Genomic DNA, 21,416 nt, shown 5'->3' on the forward strand with positions numbered 1-21,416 from the left:
ACCAAAAACCATAAATCTTCAAATGCAGTAAACAGTCAGGGGAGATTCCAACACATGTCGCCTGATAAGATTTTGAACATATGCCAGAGCACAATATATTTAAAGATTTGCGGCTATCTCTATGACCCGGCTACTTGGCCATGTGGTCAGGCTCAAGTGTCTCCTGATGGGCAAACCCAGAGGATATCTGGACCCTTCTCCACCTCCGGATCTCCACCAAGAAATTTTCTTCTTCCACGCTCGCTTTCTCTTCTGTCAACTTCTGATCCTATGGACTTCTATGCTCTTACTTTTAGGTTATGTTCGGTTTTGTTTTGGTTTATCTTCCAACTCCGCGGTGTTAAGTTCCGATATAGGTAAATCTACAGAGGAAAAACACAGGAAAGGGTGTTAGTACATTCAGCTGACTGAGAAAAATCATGCGCTACGATATCTACAAAGCCAAAATCATGCCTGCAATCCACAATTCAAAGCGCACTACAATCTAATATGAGATGATGAAATAAAAGCTACAATTGTGTTAATGGTAGTTTCTTTCAGGTGTGAATCTAGCAAGCAATCATAAATCGTTAGTGGAGCGACCTTGCACTCTTTTACTAATGTGGAGTACAAGGTTTGACAATTAACAGTGTTATTCGAACATCCGAAGAAGATGTGATCCAAATCTCCCTGTTCTCCACACTCACAATTGTTGTTATACAATACCTTTATTCGATATAAATGCTCTGGGGAACAACAATGACCCGATCTTAATCTATTTATAGTTGTGATGGCTTTCCTTGGTAGACGAAGACATTCTGCAAACCATGGTTTTGGAGTAATTTTATTTTTCGTTCTCAAATGGGCATATCTTCTACCCTTTTGCCGGCTGACATCGTGCCACTCGTTTTCCCACTCTCTCCATATCTTCATTTTGTATGTTGGCCAGTGTTCACACGGGTGTGCCCTAATCCTTTGTGTCTGAAGTGGACCTTTAGCACCTATTTTGGCAAGCGAGTCTGCCCGTTCGTTTCCAACAATATTGGTGTGTCCAGGTATCCATATTAATTTGGTCGAATAATTCCTACATTGTATATCATGTATCAGTGCTCTGATCTTCAACACAAAAGGGTTGACATCCGCACTGAGAGACCACGAAGCTATGGATTGCAAAGAAGACATGGAGTCTGTAAGAATCACCGATGATTTTATTTCCTGCGAAAATATGTACTGAAGAGCCCTGTATATGGCCACAATCTCAGCCGTGCACACAGAAATATACTTTGGCAAACCCTCCGACATCGAGTACCCGACCGTAGACGAGAAAACTCCAATACCTACCCCTCCCTGAGCATTCTTGGATGCATCCGTAAAAAATTCCAAACAACCCTCAAACTTTTCACGAAATCTTTGTTGGAACAAGGGTTCATTGTTTACATGTTCTTTTCTTAGGCCCATGGTGTCATACCGTATAGGGTTGTGATGAACCTGTACTGAATACTTAAAACAATGCAGAATTGGGGAAGAGTCTATATCTGGGAGAATCTCCAGCACCTCCTTGGTGGCCTGGACAAATGCAGGGATTGGCCCATTGTTCCAAAATCCTTTAAATCTGATTAGTTGCTGTAATAAGTTCATCATCCCCGGGTTCTGAACATAACATAGTCTGCTGATAAATTTAAATGCCAGCCATCTCCTCCTATATTTCAGGGGAGGCTCTCCACTTTCCGCCAACATTACATTAATTGGGGTAGAACGCATATATCACAAAGCTATACGTAGAGACTGATACTGGACCCTGTCAAGTTGGTTATACAAAGATTGGGCGCATCTTCCCACAAATATTGTGGCGTAATCCAGATGGGGGCGAATAAGTGACTTGTATACATTCAACAGTAGTGTAGGGTGGGACCCCCACCAAACCCTTGTCAACCTCCTCAGCAAGTTTATTCCCCCCATAGCGCTACCACATATGTTCTCCACGTGCATTCTCCATTTAAGTTTATTGTCCAAATGGCATCCCAGATACTTGACACTGTTACACCAGGGGACTTGGGTGTCAAAAATTTGGATCCTTGGCAGTTGTGGGAGTGTTTTGCCTTTATGGAATGCCAGTACTTTGGATTTTGAGGGGGATAGTTGTAATCCTCTATCATTCATCCAACTAGACACATTATCCAAGGTTCCCTTGACCCTCCCGCATATCCTCTGCAAATCCCATCCTGCCGATATTACACAAAAATCATCTGCAAACTGTACTATTAATGTATCTTCCTCAGCACACTCAGCAACCGAAGCAGTATAAACATTAAACAACAATGGGCTCAGTGATGAACCTTGTTCCAAACCAGTGTTGGCTTCTCCTGGGCCGATTGGTTCTCCAGAGTGAGGATCCAGGACAAAAACGTCCCTACCCGTGAGCATATTCTGAACTATAGACACCAAATCAAATGGAACCCTCAATTTCAGGAGGTCCTGTAACAGCACCTCAACCAGAACCCTATCATAAGCTCGGCTTATATCCAAAAAGGCAATCACTACAAACTTATTAAAGGAGAGTCCAAGATATATCTGCGATATCACATAACACAGACAGTCCTGAACTGACCTACCCTTACGAAAACCAAACATCAGACTGTCATCTCTCAACGAACTCTCGAAGATATGTTCTATTCTAACCTTGATTATAAATTCTAGGGTCTTGAGCAGACATGAAGACAATGCAATGGGGCGATAGCTCTCTGCTTCATTAGGGTTCTTCCCCGTTTTACAAATTGGAATGATCAAGGTGCTTTTTAATGATTTGGGGACACTGGGGTTAATCAATAATGAATTGAACAGTTCTATTATTTTTAATTTCATTGACATGGGTAGATTTTTCAACATGCTGTATGTCACACCATCTATTCCAGGAGCCGTGTCTTTCTTTTTCAAATGAAGGATATTCGTGAATTCGTAGTAGGTGAACGGTGGACTAACAATTAGATTATTCTGTATAGTAGAAGGGCTTTGTATTACAGCAGGTGTTATCATTGATAAAATTTCCTCTCCACATGATTTTTTAGAAAGACATTTAGGGCGAGGAAATATCGAATTCTGAAATATTTTAATAGTATTCCACATATCCTTCGCATTTTTGTGATGTAGTGTCTCGCAGAAATTCCTGAAACTTTCCTTTTTTGCCTGGCGAATTAAGTATCTAGTTTTGGCCCCTAGTTTTTTTGTTAGTATATAATTCTCCTGAGTTGGCTGATGATAGAAATCTTTAAATGCCCTGCGTCTCTCCTCAATGGCCTGTGAAATTGTATCGTTCCACCATGGTGCTTTCGGGACTCCCGTTCTAGATTGGCATCTTCTGGGGATAGTAATTGAAGCAACTCTCTGAATTGAGGTAACCACCTCCTCCAGAGATTTAATTTCTCTAGTTTCATTTAGGTCAAATGAGGTGTTGTATGCCAGCCAGTCAGCTCGTGCACAATTAAATCTAGGGAATGGGAATGTACTACGACGAGGCCTCCTACTGTTCCTGGGATCCACTTCAATGGTTAAATATATTGGAAAATGATCCAAATAATTACCGTCGTAAATAACAGACCATGTTGCACTCCTGGCAACCTCATGTGACACCAATGTCAAATCTGGAGCGCTTTTGTTCTGACCAGGAGGGGTGTGTCGTGTTCTGGATCCATCATTCAACAAAATTAGGTCTTTTGATTCTATTAGGTCTTCTATTAGCTTGCCTTTTGTATTGAGGGCGCCTGACCCCCACATGGGATTTTGGGCATTAAAATCACCCAACAATATGAAGGGAGGTCTAATATGTTCAATAATTTTATCCAAATGTTCTTGTCTAAGATTAAATTTAGGGGGAATATATATATTAACTATAAGGATTTGATCTATTTTAATCATAAGCACCTGTAGACCATCAGGCAGACTGAAATTCGATGGACGTACATGTTCAAATATAATGGTGTCTTTAATAAAGAAAGCTACTCCTCCATATCCATCTTCTCTGTCTTCTCTAACAATAGAGAATCCAGGAAAATGGTATGGTTCCAGTGGTTCAAAAAAGGTTTCTGATAAGGCAAATATGTCAATATTCAAATCCTTGAGTTTTAGTTGGAGTTCTTCTTTATTGCACCTTACTGAATGTATATTCCACTGAAAGATATTTAAAGTGGTTCTAATTGTAGGATTTCAATATATCTTATTTGCCATAATTAATGTTGTTGGATTAGTTTCCCTAGTAGAAATCGTCCTCCGAAGGAGAACGAACTCTCTGGGAAATTTCTTTCATTATATTTTTGATAGATTCTAAACTCTGTGGACATATGGACTCTTGGCTTAAAAAGCCGTCTACTTCTGCGAACAACATCTCATTACTTAGTCCTGAGGTTTCCCTATTTGTATAAGAACTAGGGCGATTATCTGAATGGATAACAGATGAATTGTTCTCGGATTGGAACATAAAACCGTTCGATTGAGCTCTGGCAGGGGAATAATTTGTTAGTGCCATTTTGTGTTTCTCAGAATCGTAACCTGGGGAGGATGGATTTTTACGTTTTTTTGGGGATGCTACTATGTTACTATACGGCTTCATCGGTGTTTTAAGCAACAGTCTTCGGTGTGGGGCTTCCACCACCTCAGCTCGCGAGTAGCGACTTGACTGCGATGGCAGAGCTGGAAATGCCTGAACGTTTCTTGTATTTAAGTTATTCGACCTAAAAAATTGCTCGGCCTCAAAATATGACAGGTTGTCCACTGCCATTTTTTCCCGGATGGCTTTCTGTCTACTATACTCGGGGCACAAACGATTTGTCGATTCGTGGTTATTGTTTTCTTTGCAGAATACACATTTGGCATACTGCATATCATATTCACACTCCGCCTCCTCATGGTTTTCTCCACATCTACGACATCTTTTCTTACCTCGACATAATTTTTTTGTGTGTCCATACCTAAGACAATTATAACACTGTATGACAGGCGAAATATAGAGTTTCACTTCCTTTTTGTTATAGCAGATACCCAGGTATTTGGGTAGGGTCTTTCCTTCGAACGTTATAAGGTATGAAGCAGAAGGTACATAGTTGACTTGTCCATTTTCCACCTTTCTTTTATTTAATCTTCTGGCGCTCACAATTTTAATCGGTGATTCACAGTTCAGAATGTCCTCGTCTACAACGTCAGATCCAACATCGCTAATAACCCCCCTGCAAGTCACCAAACGGGATGGAACATATATTAAATAATTTTCATCAAAAATTGTTTCGTTGTCAATGAAATCATTTGCTTGGCTAAAGTTATTGAAGTCAACCGCAACTTTGTTGGCTCCCTTTCTACTCAATTGTTTGATTCCCTCTATATTATTGGTCGCCAATATTTTCCCTATATTCATAGGGTGAATATTGTTGTTTTTTGATTCAATGATTACCGAAAATGGAGCTTTATCTGTCTCTTTATATCTTAATTGAGCCAAATTCCTAGTAACCTGTGTTTTGCAAAAATTCTTTTTCGCTTGAGCATTCATCTGGTCGGAAAAAGATAAAAGACTTATGATTGCTTCCATCGATTCGAGGTTCTGAATAAAATTATCAAAATTGGCAACATCTGTTTTGTTTTTTAAGCTGTCGATATCTCTCGCTAACTCCTCTAGGTCAGCTTGAGATATCGTTTTTTTCGAAATTAAATTATCCCAAATTAATTTACTCTTTTCGGAAAGGTATGGTTGAACTGAGGGGAACGTTAACGTTCCCCCCTGTTCTTCATCCATTTTAATCTATTCCCATGCTAGGAGTCAGGGGATATAGGAAAAACTACCAGTATCAAAATTGATTAAATGCAATTTACAAAATAAGGTTTACTCAATCAACTAAATATGTCGATCAATCGACTCACCAGTTGTGTTAGCTATGGGATGGATAGGATAACACACTCACACACTGAAAAAATAAGGAATTTTTCGGAATTTATTAGCTCTCAGAAAAAGTGACCGCTTTCTTCGAACCTTAACCTCCGAATCTAAGAAGTTTATAATTCAGTTGTTTTCACAGAACTGAACACAAAGAATAAACAAGGTATTCAATTACTCACAAGAACTGTTTGAAGCTGCTAAAATATCGATTTTCGGAAGAGTGAAAATCGGACAAAATACTAACTAAATGAGGCTAACCAGATGGCTGATATCGAAGGAGGAACCAAACACACTAATTAAAAAAAAAAAAAAACTAAATGAGGAGCATCGGAAACATACGTGCACGCCTCAAGAACAATCCTTATATGAATATAAATGAATATAAGTTTGATTGGTTCAAAGGTGATCAATTAACAATTTTATCAGAACTTATACTGGATGTTATTATTCAACCTTTACCCTCTACAAGAAAATATAGGTATAGAAATATCTTTATCTGAATTAAACAACAGAATTATAAAAATTTTTTGATGAATAACGGCCGGTTTTATAATCAAACCTGAAGTCGCTTTAATTTCAAAGCTTCCTTTAACCTTACTGAAAATGACACTAAAGGAAGCTTTAAGCTTAAAGTGACTTTAAATTTGATTATGAAACTAGACGTAATTTATTTTTTTTATATTGTCAGTTTGAAATATCTGAGCCTGACGTGTCAGATCACGATAGTGATATTAATAATATGGAATAGTACAAGATCCCGCTGCAGAATTTCTACGTTCATTACGTACAGAGTCAAACACACATTTTTACATATACTTCATTCAAATTTATTTTAGCAGTCGGTTGGCCATGGAATAATTTTCTCAAGTTTTTGTAACTAGAACGAAGTTAGGTTGGCACTCATGAAATGTCGTTAATGTCATAACGCCGTTGCCACAACTAATATCAATTTTTATTACGAAAATGCCGAAAGTGATTGAGAAAAGAGACAGGGTTTCAGGAAGTGCTATTTTGAATTCAGGTCCGCTCATTCAAATAGTTATACCCTGATATTTTAAAATCCACAATACGTCACACGGTAGCGAACATATTCAATGTAAGAGAATGTATTTTAATGTTTCATCTGAATCTAAACGACTTATATTTCAGCTGGATATTTCCACAATCAGAAAGATTGTGAATGATTAGGATGACAAAGAATTTCCTTCTATTGGGAGACCCAAAAAAGCGGTGGCATTTGAGAATTTTATATTTGAGTGAATTAATGCCAAAAGTTTACTACAGGATTTTCGATAAATGTCATTGGAGAATAAGTTCCCTAAAATGGATTTTTCTATTTTTCATTTGACTTGTCCTATACAATGTAAATGCCTTGAGGTACTAATAAATACCTAATTATTATTATTACATCAATGTATTAAGATGAGTAGCCACAAATACGCGCAAGTTGCCCTGTTACTTGTTTATTCAAGTTCATCTTAACTTGAAACTTCCTTCAATTCCTTTTACTTATATTGATGCAAGATGATTTTTGTTGAAGAATTTAACATTTTTGTAATTATCTGTTAATTCCTTCGGGAGATACCCATTCCCAACCACTGCATCATATGAATTTCATCTTCGGGTTAATATTTTTGAAATCTACAAATGATGTAAGCCAAAGAAGATAACGAACATTAACTCTCCTCAAGCTAGTGCATATTATGATATTATACTGTTCTTTTGTATTATATTTTCCATGCAAATAACTGGATTTGGTATGCTTTCAATCAGTTTGTATAAACTTCAATTATGTTCGTCACATATTTTCTGAAGAGATTGGACATTGTCTTAAAATACGTAATAACAGAAACTTTTACGTAGAACGAGCAACATAGCTTTGATTTGAAACCCAAAAATGTTTTGACAAGCTTCATAACCCCACATTTTCCTACTATACAGAGTGAAATGTGTCAAATTTCCATGGCCAACCGACTGCTAAAATAAAAGTGAATGAAGTATACGTTTATGGATAGGAGAGTACACTGATAACAGGTGTAAGCAGGTAATATTTCGATGTATTTCTACGTTCATAACGTACACGGATGTTTTTGATATCAAATTAAAGCTAATTTTTTTTCGAATATGATGATATATGGCTGCCTGTGAAGAAATGGCCGCAAGTTAGGTCTGCCATCTGTTGAAAACGCGAGATATCCGAAATAAAGTAAGAAAGAGTTCGACTCATTCTACACCATCGGGTTTTTACGAGTTACACTGATATAATGGGATCTTTCACACGTGTTCCGGTTTAGTTTCGCACCGGAAAACAACCGAATTGCACTTTCGGCGGCGCTTATCGCCGCGAGATTTCCACCATACGGATAAAACCCGGTGAATAATTTTTCATCCGGTTGTTTTCCGCTAAAAACTCGACGAAAAAACCCGTGGTGTGAAAGGAGTCTAGGGTTCTCAAGAGTGCATTTGAATTATTCACAACTCTGTTGATATTATTTATGTCATAACCCTCCGTCAGGCGCTATAAGAATATTGAGAGTTCGGGCGCAATGCATCTAATAGATTCTAATTAGAACGTCATGTTGTAATAGGTCCAAATAAATTAATATTGAAACAGAGGAAGAATTTTTTAAAACGAAGATAATTCTCACAAAAGTTTATTCCAAAGGCATAACCAGAAATAAATAAAATTCTCTGTCAGATCCTAGAAGTTGGAAGACGGACTAATATGCTTTGAGGTCTATGTTTCACACGCACATGATTAGAAATTAGAATTTTTTTTCCACTGGGTCGTCCTGCCTTTTCCTAAAAAGCTGTCAGCATTTTCATCATACCCAAACCTATCAAAACTCCTATACAGGTTGAAAATGTATTACGTACCTCAGCTAACAAATCTTCAGATGATGAAGATAAGTCTGATTGCGACGACGATAATGACAACTGCGATTATGAAAGCAGCGAGGAATCGTAGGAAAATGTAATATACTGATTTGAAATATCACTTGATTCAAGTGATACTTAGTGAATGAACAATTTTTTGTTATAAAATAAATCTCTTTATACTTTAAGTTTTTGTCATAGTATCCATTAGGTAATTATAATTTTGGATTAAATGTAAAGTCGTTTCTACTATTGTTTGAACCCCTTGCTAAAAACCCTATCTATCGACGCACAGAACACAACTGATTCTCGGAACTCGCACAAGCTTACGGAGCTTCTGAGGGGTACTTCGGTACCTATGGAGAATCAGGATAATATGAATATGAATATATATAAATATGAATATGCGCAATGGCTTTAAATACTCACACGGCTAGCGTACACATTCCTTATCTAACGAGTGGCGTTGCGCGCCATCTCTTTCACTTTATTTCGGATATCTCGCGTTTTCAACAGATGGCAGACCTAACTTGCGGCCATTTTTTCACAGGCAGCCATATATCATCATATTCGAAAAAAAATTAGCTTTAATTTGATATCAAAAACATCCGTGTACGTTATGAACGTAGAAATACATCGAAATGTTACCTGCTTACATTGATTTATTGTCACATGATTACAATATAGAAGAATATAAGAATATACTTTGCTCATTTGGTTTCACATCGCTCATCAGTAAATATACACGTCCAGAGAGTCGAACATGCCTGGATCATTTTTTTGTGAAAGGCATGGATCCGGAAAACCTGATTGTGAACGGCATTATCCTGCAGAACTTGATCACGGATCACTATCCAACATTTCTGTGCACTAACCTGAGGGTGAATGGAAGGATCACTAGAAAAGATCGTTCAAAACAGTATATTGATTATAGCAAATTGAAAAACTCTTTGAGGAATGAAGATTGGCAGGAAGTCTATAATTTTGATGACTCTAATAAAATAACTGAAAATTTCATGGAAATTCTAAAACGATATATAGAGGATAGTACAACCACAGTTAAAATTAAGAAAAAGGAACGGATACGAAAAGAATGGATAACTCCAGCAATATTAAATGAAATTAACAAAAAACAAAATATGTACATTAAAACAAAAAGGGATCCCGAAAATGTTCAATTGAAAAATGAATATTCTAAATGTAAAAATCACATAAAAAAACTTATATATGAAGCAAAAGAGATATACTTACAGAAGTGCATAAAAAAGAATCAGAATGAATCGAAAGCTTTATGGGACTTGTGATAGACTTTTCGTACTCTGGCAGCTCCTTACGGTTGCTCGGGCGCCAGTGGGGCAATCAGTCAAACCCCACGTCTCTCACAGAATCCCCAAAGAATTGGAGAGCCCGGGTAGACTTGAGTATCAGTGGAGAAGGGTATCGATGAAGACTAGGGCGGTAGCGTCTTCTAAGTGTCTGCTTTTCAACGGTCTTTAGGCGTCAGAAAGAGTACTTACCTCTTCTAACTAAACTCTTAGATGAAACTGATTTGATAAATAGACTCTCACTGGCAAAATAATTGGCAACAAAAATAAATGTTCAAGTATTTATTTCTATTAAAATAAACTGTACACACAAGAGAATATACAGGTAGACCAAATCGTGGACGTCAACGGCTGTGTCTGGTCGGCGCAGGACGGCTGGCAAAATTTCACTTCAGGAAAATGGACGGTTTCGGAAATATACGGAAGTAAGTCAAGTCTCAACTAAACTAAGTGCGAAGAAACATGCACGGTTTCGGAAAAATATACGGAAGTAAGTCAAGTCTCAATTAAACTAAGTGCAAAGAAACATGCACGGTTTCGGAAAAATATTACAACTAAGGCAAGACACAATTGAATGAAAAGTACGAACGGTTTTAAAAAATAATAAACGGAATTCAGTCAGGTCAAAATTTAAAAACACCAGTCCACCGGGGTACGCCCTCTATCTCTGTCTCGATGGTTTGTCTATGATCCGGTGTCCTTCGGTCTCTCTCTCTCTCTCTCGGTGACCTCAAGCTGGCTGACTGTCAAACAGCGGCCACAGAGTCCGGCGGTGAGGGTATTTGACGGTTATGGAATCCCAACTCTATGCTCGGCGAATCTAACCTATAACTATAATTCAAACGGTTGGAAATCGGGATGAAACGGTCAAATATTCAGGAATCGGAAAAATCAGGGGGGCCCAACGTCCTCCTGGGACCCAAATGCCACCCTACGGTAACGGAAAGCTATATACAGCAGGAAATGGTTAGCTCACGGTTTTCAGCCAAGCACAAGTCTAGAGAGAATATTATTCCACAAAGGTGCAATGAAGCGGTAATAATTTCAAATATCACTTGCCTTAGAAATTCCTTTGTGTCTCGTAAGTACGGTTTTCACTTGACAATCACCTCACTCGTTCAACTCTCAACAACGATTCATACTGATCTTGACCTTCAGCGACGGAACTCGAAGAAGTAGGTACCCCGGAAAATTGTCCCCACCATGGGTAACTCAGTCCCCCATTGGATAAACTCAAATTGTTCGGTAAATCAACGGGCTCGGAAAGAGACAGAAACAATTGAAGAGAAGGAAAAACGGAACAAGTTGAAAGACCTTTTTCGAGTCAGAAAAAGTACGGTTCAACGGAAAGAATTCTAAAATATATGAATTCTGAAAACAAGATATATTCGGTCTCCGCTACAAATATGGGACTGGTCGGTGGAAAACAATGACATGAAATCAATCGGTAAATCCCCCCTATGATAATTTAACGGTTTTCTTCCGAAATACTTCGATTGTCAGGTCCTATTAAGAAAGTATCGGTAGAGAAATTTCCTTTTCGTGGCGGGGTAAAATCTGCCTCGTCACAGACTGTGTAAACAACATAACAAATACCACTAGATCAGATACAAACATAAAATATATTAGAGATAAGGATAACTCAAAAATTGAGGATGATCAAGAAATATGTGACCTCTTAAATGACTATTTCAGCAAAATCGGTGAAACCTATGCTAGTGAACTGACCCCAATTGATGACTTCAAGGAGGAAAATGTTCAAAGAGATAACTCTTTCTTTCTTTTTCCAACGGATTCAGTTGAGGTAGAAAAAACTATAAATGGTCTCAAATCCGGGAAATCGGCAGGTTACGATGGAATTCGATCGGAAACATTGAAAAACATAAAAGAAGAAATATCAAAACCTCTCACATATATAATAAATAACTGTTTCGAAAATGGCTGTTTCCCGGACGTTCTAAAGTTAGGACTAGTGAAGCCATTATATAAAGGAGGTGATAGATCTCAGATGGTCAACTACAGGCCGATTACTCTCATATCAAACATCGCCAAGATCATAGAAAAACTGATCCAAGTCCGCATGGATGCGTTCATCATTAAACATCAATTATTGTCAAAAAATCAATTTGGATTTCGCAAGGGTATGTCAACGGAGGACGCGATAAAAAAAGTAACAGATATTATATACAACTAGCACGGCCAGGAGATCCACCTTGTAGGTAGATGCACCTTTACTGGCAGATTCGCCTTTCGTCCGTAGCTCGGGCCTACGGCCCTCGCGAAACGCCTTTTGTTCGTAGCTCGGGCCTACGGCCCTCGCAATTCGCCTTTCGTCCATAGTTCGATTCTCCTTTTATAAATATCTAGGCCAAAAACGTTTTTTTAAAAGTCCGATCGATTTAAGGCACCTCGTTCTGTGATCGCTGCCAATTCCGTCAAAACTGACGTTAACCTTTAAATCACACTCTGACATCGATTGTCAAAGCGCACTTTCACTTAATTTTCTCTGATAATCAATAGAAAATAATTTAATTTTGTGGAATGTCACTCGATTTTTAATAGACGTCAAAAATTTTCAAAATTCTTACGCTTTTTTAGGTAATATCGTTCGGGCTCCGAGAAAAAAAACAGGCCTATTTTAATTTCGGGTTCTTCGAGCTTAGTTCGACACCCATCCCGGCTCTCGAGCTACCGCGGATCTCTCAAGCTAATCAAATCAAATTGGTACCTTTTCGCGAAAATCGTGAATTTCGCGATTTTCTCACGCAATTTTCGGACACTTCTAGACGGGGTAAAAATACGATCTAGGCATTTTCGGAAAGCTCGATTCTTACTCTTGCGTTCCATTTACCGCTCTACCCGGCCACGCGCCTTCGGCGCTCGCCATTTCAAATTTCTCATACCCTCCACCGACACTTCAACGTGGCAAAAAATTTGATACGATTCAGTGATCATTTTTTATCAACGTTATAGTATTAATTAACAACATTGATAAAAGCATTCCTTCTTTGGCGGTCGTGATAGATTTGGCAAAAGCGTTTGACACCATAAGCCACGAGAAATTACTTGAAAAACTCAAAAATTATGGATTCCGTGGAAAGATAAACGATCTTATTTAGAGTTACTTATCTAATCGAAACCAAATTGTTACTTTAAACGGAATTTACAGCAAAAAAAGGCAACTAACCTATGGAATACCATAGGGCACTGTTCTCGGACCCATATTGTTATATATATATAAACGGCATACTCGAAATGGACAGTAGAGGTGAAATTATAGGTTTCGCAGATGATACCATAGTTATATACAACGATGAAACATGGGAAGATCTGAAACAGAAAGCAAAAGAGGATATGGGGATACTGACGAAATGGTTTCAGTCGAATTAACTTACCTTGAACTGCGGAAAGACAAAATACTTGACTTTTTCGTCTAAAAAATTAGGACAACCAAGATTAGGAGATCTTGAGATTAATGATAAATTGCATATCCCAGCAGCGCAATCTACCAAATATCTTGGTATTTTTATTGATGAGAACCTTAAATGGGATAAACATGTGTCCTACCTAACAAGAAAACTTAGAGGTATCCTGTGTAAATTTAGGTATATAAGAAAAAGCATAAATTCAGTAACACACATGCACGTACTGTACAGCGCATTGGTACAATCACAACTTTCATATGGGATAATAGGATGGGGAGGTATTTTGGACGTTCACAAGAGAAGCTTGGATGTTCTACAAAAATGTATTTTAAAAGTAATGTATGGAAAAAAAATGACATTCCCGAGTTATAGAATATACGAAATTTCCAAGGTACTCGATATAAGACAACTATATGCTCAAAAAATCATCATAAATATCTACCAGAATAAAATATCGATCATACTGAAAGAACACAAACATAATACTAGAGCTAAGCTGGATAATTACCAAAGAATAAGAGCAGAGAAAAAAATTGGCCAACGTTTTTGTACATATATAGCATCTAGAATATACCCGATTGTACCAACCATAATAAAGGAAATAAGAAACGAAAATGAGTTCAAAAAAGAAATTAAAAAATGGCTTATTGAAGGGGATCGATCCGCAATCCACAGGATTATCAATTCTAATTAAGGATATGAAAGTAAAAAATCAAGACATGACATATACTACCCGAATATGTAAAATTCCACCGATGAAGACAATCTAGACCCGATGAAGAGAAATACCACCGATAATGACATAGAAAACAATAATTATGTTTTTGGATTAGGATTAAGAGTAGATAAGATCGATTGTTTAGTTTAGTTTTATAAATTGAATTTTTAGTTGAAATAGCTGTACACAGTTAGCATGAATAACTCCACAGTTTTTCTAGAGTTTATTTGTATTTTTGAACCAATAAACTTCATTATTATTATTATTATTATTATTACACCTGGCTGCGAGGTAGTTGCGGCCAAGTGTGCAACGGCAGCCATGGATTTTAGTATTCTCTACATGCATTGCTATGATGTGGATGATATTTTATTTCAATACGGAGTGAACGAAATTCCTCTTCGAATATTGATTAACATTAATTTAATTAAAATTACTTGCGGCCACTTTTGACAGGCTGCGGTGATATCGGTGTATTCTCCTATCCATAAACGTATGTAAAAATGTGTGTTTGACTCTGTACGTAATGAACGTAGTGATTCTGCAGCGGGATCTTAGACTAGAAGATTCAGATGATGAATTATGTGATGATAATTTATAGCTTGTTACAATTTTGAATCGTTTATGAGTTAAATAAATATTACTCAAAAATGTTTGGAAATCAATGAGTTCTTACCTGTGTATAAACCTACCTGCGTTCGTTGAGTACACTGTTGTATTCGAACGAATTTTATTTCTAAGATTTTAAGGCACAACTGCGACACGGAAGTGCCTTATCAAAACAAATGTCTTACTTCAAATGAATATGATGGAGTTTTTTTATTTTGAATAAATTATGAATAAAGGACGAGCTGCCTCGTGTAATATCTAAAGAGAGCAAAAAAATGTTTTTTATCCACTGACTGACGGGCGTTGTTCTACGGAATGGTTGACTGCCCTTTTTTTTTATTAATAAAAAAGTCACTTGTAGTTACAAAATAAATTTCACGCTTAATACGAATTGTACCCTTATAAACGTCGCTACACACATTAAAGCTGACTGACCAGCTGTGTACCCATTGGACGTTGACAAACTATCATAATTTAGATTTACATAACAAAAAACAATAATTTATTAAGTTTCATCCTTAAAAAATTGATTTCATTATGTAGGTGATCACGACATGTTTAGCCGCGCACCTGGGGCACCTATTCTAATATTCACTTGACTGACCGCAGCATTTTATTATATATTATGATTATATTCACATGAGAAGAAAACCAGGCTTGATAAATTCAGAGACTTTTTTCGGCTCTGCCTCTTGGACTATTAGTATCGTGTATCGTTTTCCTTTGACACGCCATTGTCAGAGATAGTGTCTGCCAGTTGGGCTCTTTCAATATCTTGGACAAATAGTCAAAAAAATTGAAGTTTTGTACCCTTCTGTTCCAAGATAGGTACATGGTTTTGCGATATCTTTCTAATGGTATGAAAATCTACAATCAGCGCAAATGTTAATTTATTCCGTTCATCTTGAGAAATCTATCAGTGTATGGATATTTCTTCCATTCTTACGTTTCGAGAATTCTATTATCCTCTTCAGGCTTATGAATAATAACTTATGACAACTATTATTTGAATATGAATTCGAATTTCGAATCGTCAGTTGAGCAGTTAAATAAACCGTGAATGTTTTTTCTTGTGACAGAAAATATCCTTGATTTCATTAGAAACGATACGAGACTTCATACATAAGTACATTCACATTTTATTGCAGGAGAAAGCGAGGCTCTGAGAAGACTGGAAAGGCACTTGGAAAGAAAAGCTTGGGTAGCATCATTTGGAATGCCGAAAATGACTCCTCAGTCTCTACTTTCCTCACAAACTGGACTTTCCCCATATCTCCGGTTTGGTTGTTTATCTACTAGATTATTCTACTATCGACTCACTGCCCTGTATAAGAAAATTAAGAATGCCTTTCCGCCTTTATCCCTTCATGGCCAGTTATTATGGAGAGAATTTTTCTACTGCGCGGCCACCAGAAATCCTAACTTTGATAAAATGTTGGGAAACCCCATATGTGTACAGATTCCTTGGGATCAAAATGCTGAAGCCCTAGCAAAGTGGGCAAATGTAAGTTTTTACATGCATCAATCACTAATTGAGAATGAGTATTGAGAAGATATTAAAGGTATATAGGCACCAGAAGATTATCTATAATCAATAAAATCTTGAAACAGATTATACGATTTCTTAATAAACGTTTTAGGGTTTTCACTCCCAATCTCTGAAACAAAATCAATTAAAATTGAAATCGACGATTTGCTCCTGCGTAAATTCTTGCACCAATTTGTCAGGAGCAAATTAACTAGAAAAAATTAGTTTTTAAACCACGACACATCTTTAACTATCACAATAGCATCTTCAGGTGGGTGAAGGTAGATAGAGTTTACCATGTCTCGACCTCTACCTGAGTCACCCGCTCGTTAACTAGAGCATATTTAGACCTTTTTGTTGTGGGGATTCCATAGCCTTTAGATAGGCTTTGTGTTTTCGCCAATTTCCTCATTTGCAACTTCATAAAATTGCACATGAACACAACATATGTTCTTCTTCACAAGACCTCGTTTGATTTCAGTATTGAATCGATGATTGTCATTTGAGGATATATCGCTGCCTTTGTTATTGATTTTTTATAGTTTTCACCCTCTCTTGAGATTCTGCCAAATTCATAAAAATTTCCGGTAATATTAAAATATAAAAACCTCTATATAAAAATTTTAGTTTCACCCGCTATATATTAGTTCGCAATAGCAGTTAGTGCCGCTAGTGCCAGTTTTTGTGTGGAAGTCAAGAACAAAAATATAGGAAAGGGTGCTTGCGTAAGTTCTTTGCTCCACTCTACCCCACAACCTAACCTTTTTTCCTGTGGTTCACCAAGGGTAAGATACACCGACTTAACAAGTCGAAGGATTAGTTTGGTGAGTTGAAATTCACTAACCTTTGCTGTAACTCCTACAATATGCTATGTTGTTTGATAACTAAAAATGTATTGCTTACATTCAAAAGAATATATATGTATATATATGTGTATATATATATATATATATATATATATATATATATATATACATATATATTCTTTTGAATGTAAGCAATACATTTTTAGTTATCAAACAACATAGCATATTGTAGGAGTTACAGCAAAGGTTAGTGAATTTCAACTCACCAAACTAATATATTTCGTCAACTATCGTTGACTTCTTCAGGAGCAACTGGAATTTTTTGAAACCCGTCATATGTAAAACCAATTTTTTCTGAATAATTCAACGAGAATTGACGTACTTTTTTGATTACCCTCTACATGGTCTTGTTTTTCTGAAGCTACCATATTTATTGTCATGGTATTGTAAGTTTTAGCCTAAGAGAATTTGAACTTTTGTTATGAGATCTTTGTATTTTCCAGTTGCCCCTGAAGAAGTCAACGATAGTTGACGAAATATATAGAGCTTTAAAACAATTTGACTCTCATTGGAATTTTGCCCTGAAAAATAGTCGAGAAACACCCTTAATTTAAATCAATATATATATATATATATATATATAGCCCGAGTCCACCGGGCCCGAAGGTCAGCAACCTAGGGCACTGAGATTAACTTGCTTCTAAGTGGAAAGCAACAGGGCTGGCCTCTCTCGGAGCCGTCCAGAGGATCAGCCTGATGGGAGGAACTGTGGTGCGAGCGGCGCAGCCTCCCGAGACGGTACCGCAAGGCCCAGGCTCAATGTTAATAGGGATCTCAGTTTGGACGAAGCAGGTACTCGTCCCACTGAGGCACCAAAGCACGCTGGTCTTGAGACGAAAACGTCATACTTTTACGTGGTCACTACATTGCTAAGAATATGGAAGAAACAGCTGGAAGAAATTATCGCCAAGTTTTGACCGAAACCTGGAATGATCTTATGCCGAATAAACAACTCTATTGGCGAATAGAGTGAGACGGATGTTGGAAAATGAGAAGTTATCTAGCGTTGAACTGGCATCTATACAAGAAAGTATTTGGCCGCTGGGAGCAATACAGGTAGACGAACAAGAACCACCCGAGGAACAGGAAGTGCACCAAGAGGATCCACCAGACGAACATTTAAAACAAGCATTTGTAAGAAATATCCTCTGTTATTCGGGAATGAACTCTGGGGATAGACCAAAGATCCCCAGGATGAAGGGCCCGCGTGAGATGCTGAAAAAGGTTGGCATGGTAGACACAATGATAGGAAAACGTATATCTAACACCTCCACGCTCAGAGACATAGTCGATATTGTGTACGCAGGCGCAGTCACTGTGTGTGAGGAAATGGGCAGACATATAATACAAGCACACACAAGGCCACTGAATCAGTCACCCCCATGGAAAACTCGTCTAGAAGGAAATATAAATAAGATCAGAACGAAAATCGGATCATTACATACATACCTGAATAATGAGTCCGTATCAAAAAAGGTCCATAAAGCAGTTCGGAAAATATGCTTTGAACACCATATCCCAGCACTGTTACCTGACCGCAGGCAGAAATTGAAAACACTGTGCGAGAACCTGAAACAGAAAGTAAAAGCTTTAGGTAATCGAATGAGGCGGTACAATGAAATAGTCAAAAGATACCAGAATAATCAACTGTTTTACAAAAACCAAAAACAGTTTTTCAGAAGTTTGGAAATCGATCGAACAGTGGAAGGAGAACCTCCAAAGACAGAGGAAATGTATGAGTACTGGCAAGCAATATGGGGTAAAGAAAAACAACACGATGAGAAAACAGGCTGGATAAAGAACGCGGAGACTGAAAGTTGGAGATACAGGATGGAGAACATAGAAATCACTTGCGCTGATATTGTGTATGTTCTTAAAAAAACGAAGAACTGGGCTGCGCCGGGACCGGACAAAATACAAAATTATTGGTGGAAACATTTTTCGAGCACCCATCAAGTTCTGGCGACCCTTTTTCAGAGAGCATTACGCGACCCTGAGGTGATCCCGGAATCCCTCACACAAGGCCTCACCATGATGATTCCGAAAGGGGGCGTAACATCCGACCCTAAAAATTACCGCCCGATAACATGTCTCCCAACCGTATATAAGATCCTGACAGGTACCCTAACCTAGCATATTTGGAAGCATGTGAGCAGACACAATATTTTGGCGCATGAACAGAACGGGTGCTGCAGTGACGCGAAAGGCTGCAAGGAACTACTGGTTGTCGATCAGATCATTACCCGGCAGGCGAAACCTAAACTCCGAAATATATCTATCGCCTGGATCGACTATAAAAAGGCCTTCGATTCAGTGCCCCATTCTTTGCTATTGAGGGTTTTGAGTCTCTACGGGATCTCAGAAAAAATAATAAATTTACTAACACCTAATGAAAACATGGCGAACAACATTACTTATCGACACGAAGAACGGAGCTAACAGAACGAGAGAGATTCCGATCAAATGCGGAATTTCTCAGGGCGATACTTTAAGCCCACTCTAGTTTTGTTTGGCGTTAAATATGCTGAGTGGGTTACTGAACAAATATGGGTATGGATATGTAGATTATTTCAGTGAAGATTCCTGAATATTTTATTATTTTCAAATTGTTTGATATTTTGAAAAATCTGAGTATAAAACCATATCGGAAACCTCAGATAATGAGGGTTCCTATATGGAAGCGACCGATGCTGAAGAATTCAGTGACGGCGAACACGAGGAGCTTGTAAAGCTCAGGGAAGAGAATGGGCTGTTGAAAGCTCAAATTGTCAAACTGACCGAAACTGTGTCACAGTTGGTCGGTGAGATGCGCCTCTTGAGAGAGAAAATGACCCGAAATAATATGCCGAAATCCCCCACTCACGCCAAATTTACAAAACCGGTAGCGGGTTCCAAAAATAATTCCCTTAAAGGAATTGTTTCACAACCCGAAACAAGGAAAAATGATACAACGTTGGTTGCGAAGGCCCCGAACGCGCCCCCAACTAAACGCGCGCGAAAAGAGAGCTCCTCTTCTGAAGAGGAGACCATCAAGAAGACAACAGGAAAGCCTAAAAGGGATAAAATCCCACCCATCACGATGATGGGTACATCAGATTGGGTAGGGATCTCAAAAGCTCTCAAATTCAGCTATAACCGGGCTACTGTAGTGAAAGACGGAATCAAGATTATAGCCACAACTGTAGATGACTACAAAAAAATAAATAAATTCTTCGACCAACATGGAAAGGAGTATTTCACATACCAGATGGAAGAGGAAAAGAAAATTTACGCCGTCATTAGGCATCTTCCAATAGACGCAGATCTGGAATTGATTAAAAATGACCTGAGATTCCAGGAAATCGATGATGTTGAGGTGTCTAAAATGACATCAAACAAAACGAAAATGCCGATACCAATATATCTGGTTAAAACGCAAAAGAAGGAGATATTCGACATCCAACGACTCTACAACCTTTGTATTACAGTCGAACCAAAAAAGAAGGCAGAAAGTCCAAGCCAATGCTTCAGATGTTAAAGGTACGGACACGCACAAAATAAATGCTCCTTCCCGTGGAGATGTGTGAAGTGTTCAGGAAACCATAGCAGCAAGGATTGTGAACTCACCAGGAAAGGTGAAGAAAGAAACGCTACATGCGTTTTATGTGGTGAAGAAGGCCATCCAGCAAGCTACAAGGGATGTAGCGACTTTAAGCTGGTAACCAGAAAGAAGAGAGCCGGCCAAAAACAGACAGAACAGAAAAAGCCGTCGAATAAAGCAACACCTGCACGAAAAGTTCAGGAAAATGTAATAACCAAACCTGCAGAACAGGAAAAGAAGAAAGAAACTTCTAAACCTTTGCAGAAGAAAGAAGAACAAAAGAAGACTCAATTAAAACCGACTGTAGATAGTCAACCAGAAAAAAGAAAAATATCTGAACCAGCCGATGATCTAGATATCTTCACGGAAAAAATGTTCAACAAGATAATGTTGAAATTTGAAAGAGAAATGGAGAAAAAACTCCAAGCATTATTCAGTTAACTGAATTAATGGACTTTACGGATATTAGGAAGAAATCCCTCAAGATAATCTCGTGGAACATAAACGGGATCAACACTCGGAAAGCCGGGTAGAAGAAATAATATCAGAGAGACAACCTAATATTATAGCCCTACAGGAATCAAGAATAAAC

General features: G+C 37.9%; 1 protein-coding gene and 1 long non-coding RNA gene across 2 annotated transcripts in view; one reads left to right on the forward strand and one right to left on the reverse strand.

Moving 5' to 3' along the window:
- Positions 1-21,416, forward strand: part of LOC123311009 (cryptochrome-1) — a 355,836-nt gene that overhangs the window by 105,312 nt on the left and 229,108 nt on the right. Inside the window, exon 4 of the mRNA XM_044894755.1 lies at positions 15,999-16,354. Within this exon, the coding sequence (XP_044750690.1) occupies positions 15,999-16,354 (356 nt within the window). The remainder of the gene's footprint in view (positions 1-15,998; positions 16,355-21,416) is intronic.
- Positions 318-6,004, reverse strand: LOC123311013. Its single transcript, XR_006537417.1, has 2 exons — positions 5,881-6,004; positions 318-362 (listed from the first exon to the last, which is right to left on the reverse strand). It is a non-coding gene; the product is annotated as an uncharacterized LOC123311013 (long non-coding RNA).

The sequence above is a fragment of the Coccinella septempunctata genome, chromosome 4 (genome assembly GCF_907165205.1).
Source record: "Coccinella septempunctata chromosome 4, icCocSept1.1, whole genome shotgun sequence".
NCBI classification, from domain to species: domain Eukaryota; kingdom Metazoa; phylum Arthropoda; class Insecta; order Coleoptera; family Coccinellidae; genus Coccinella; species Coccinella septempunctata.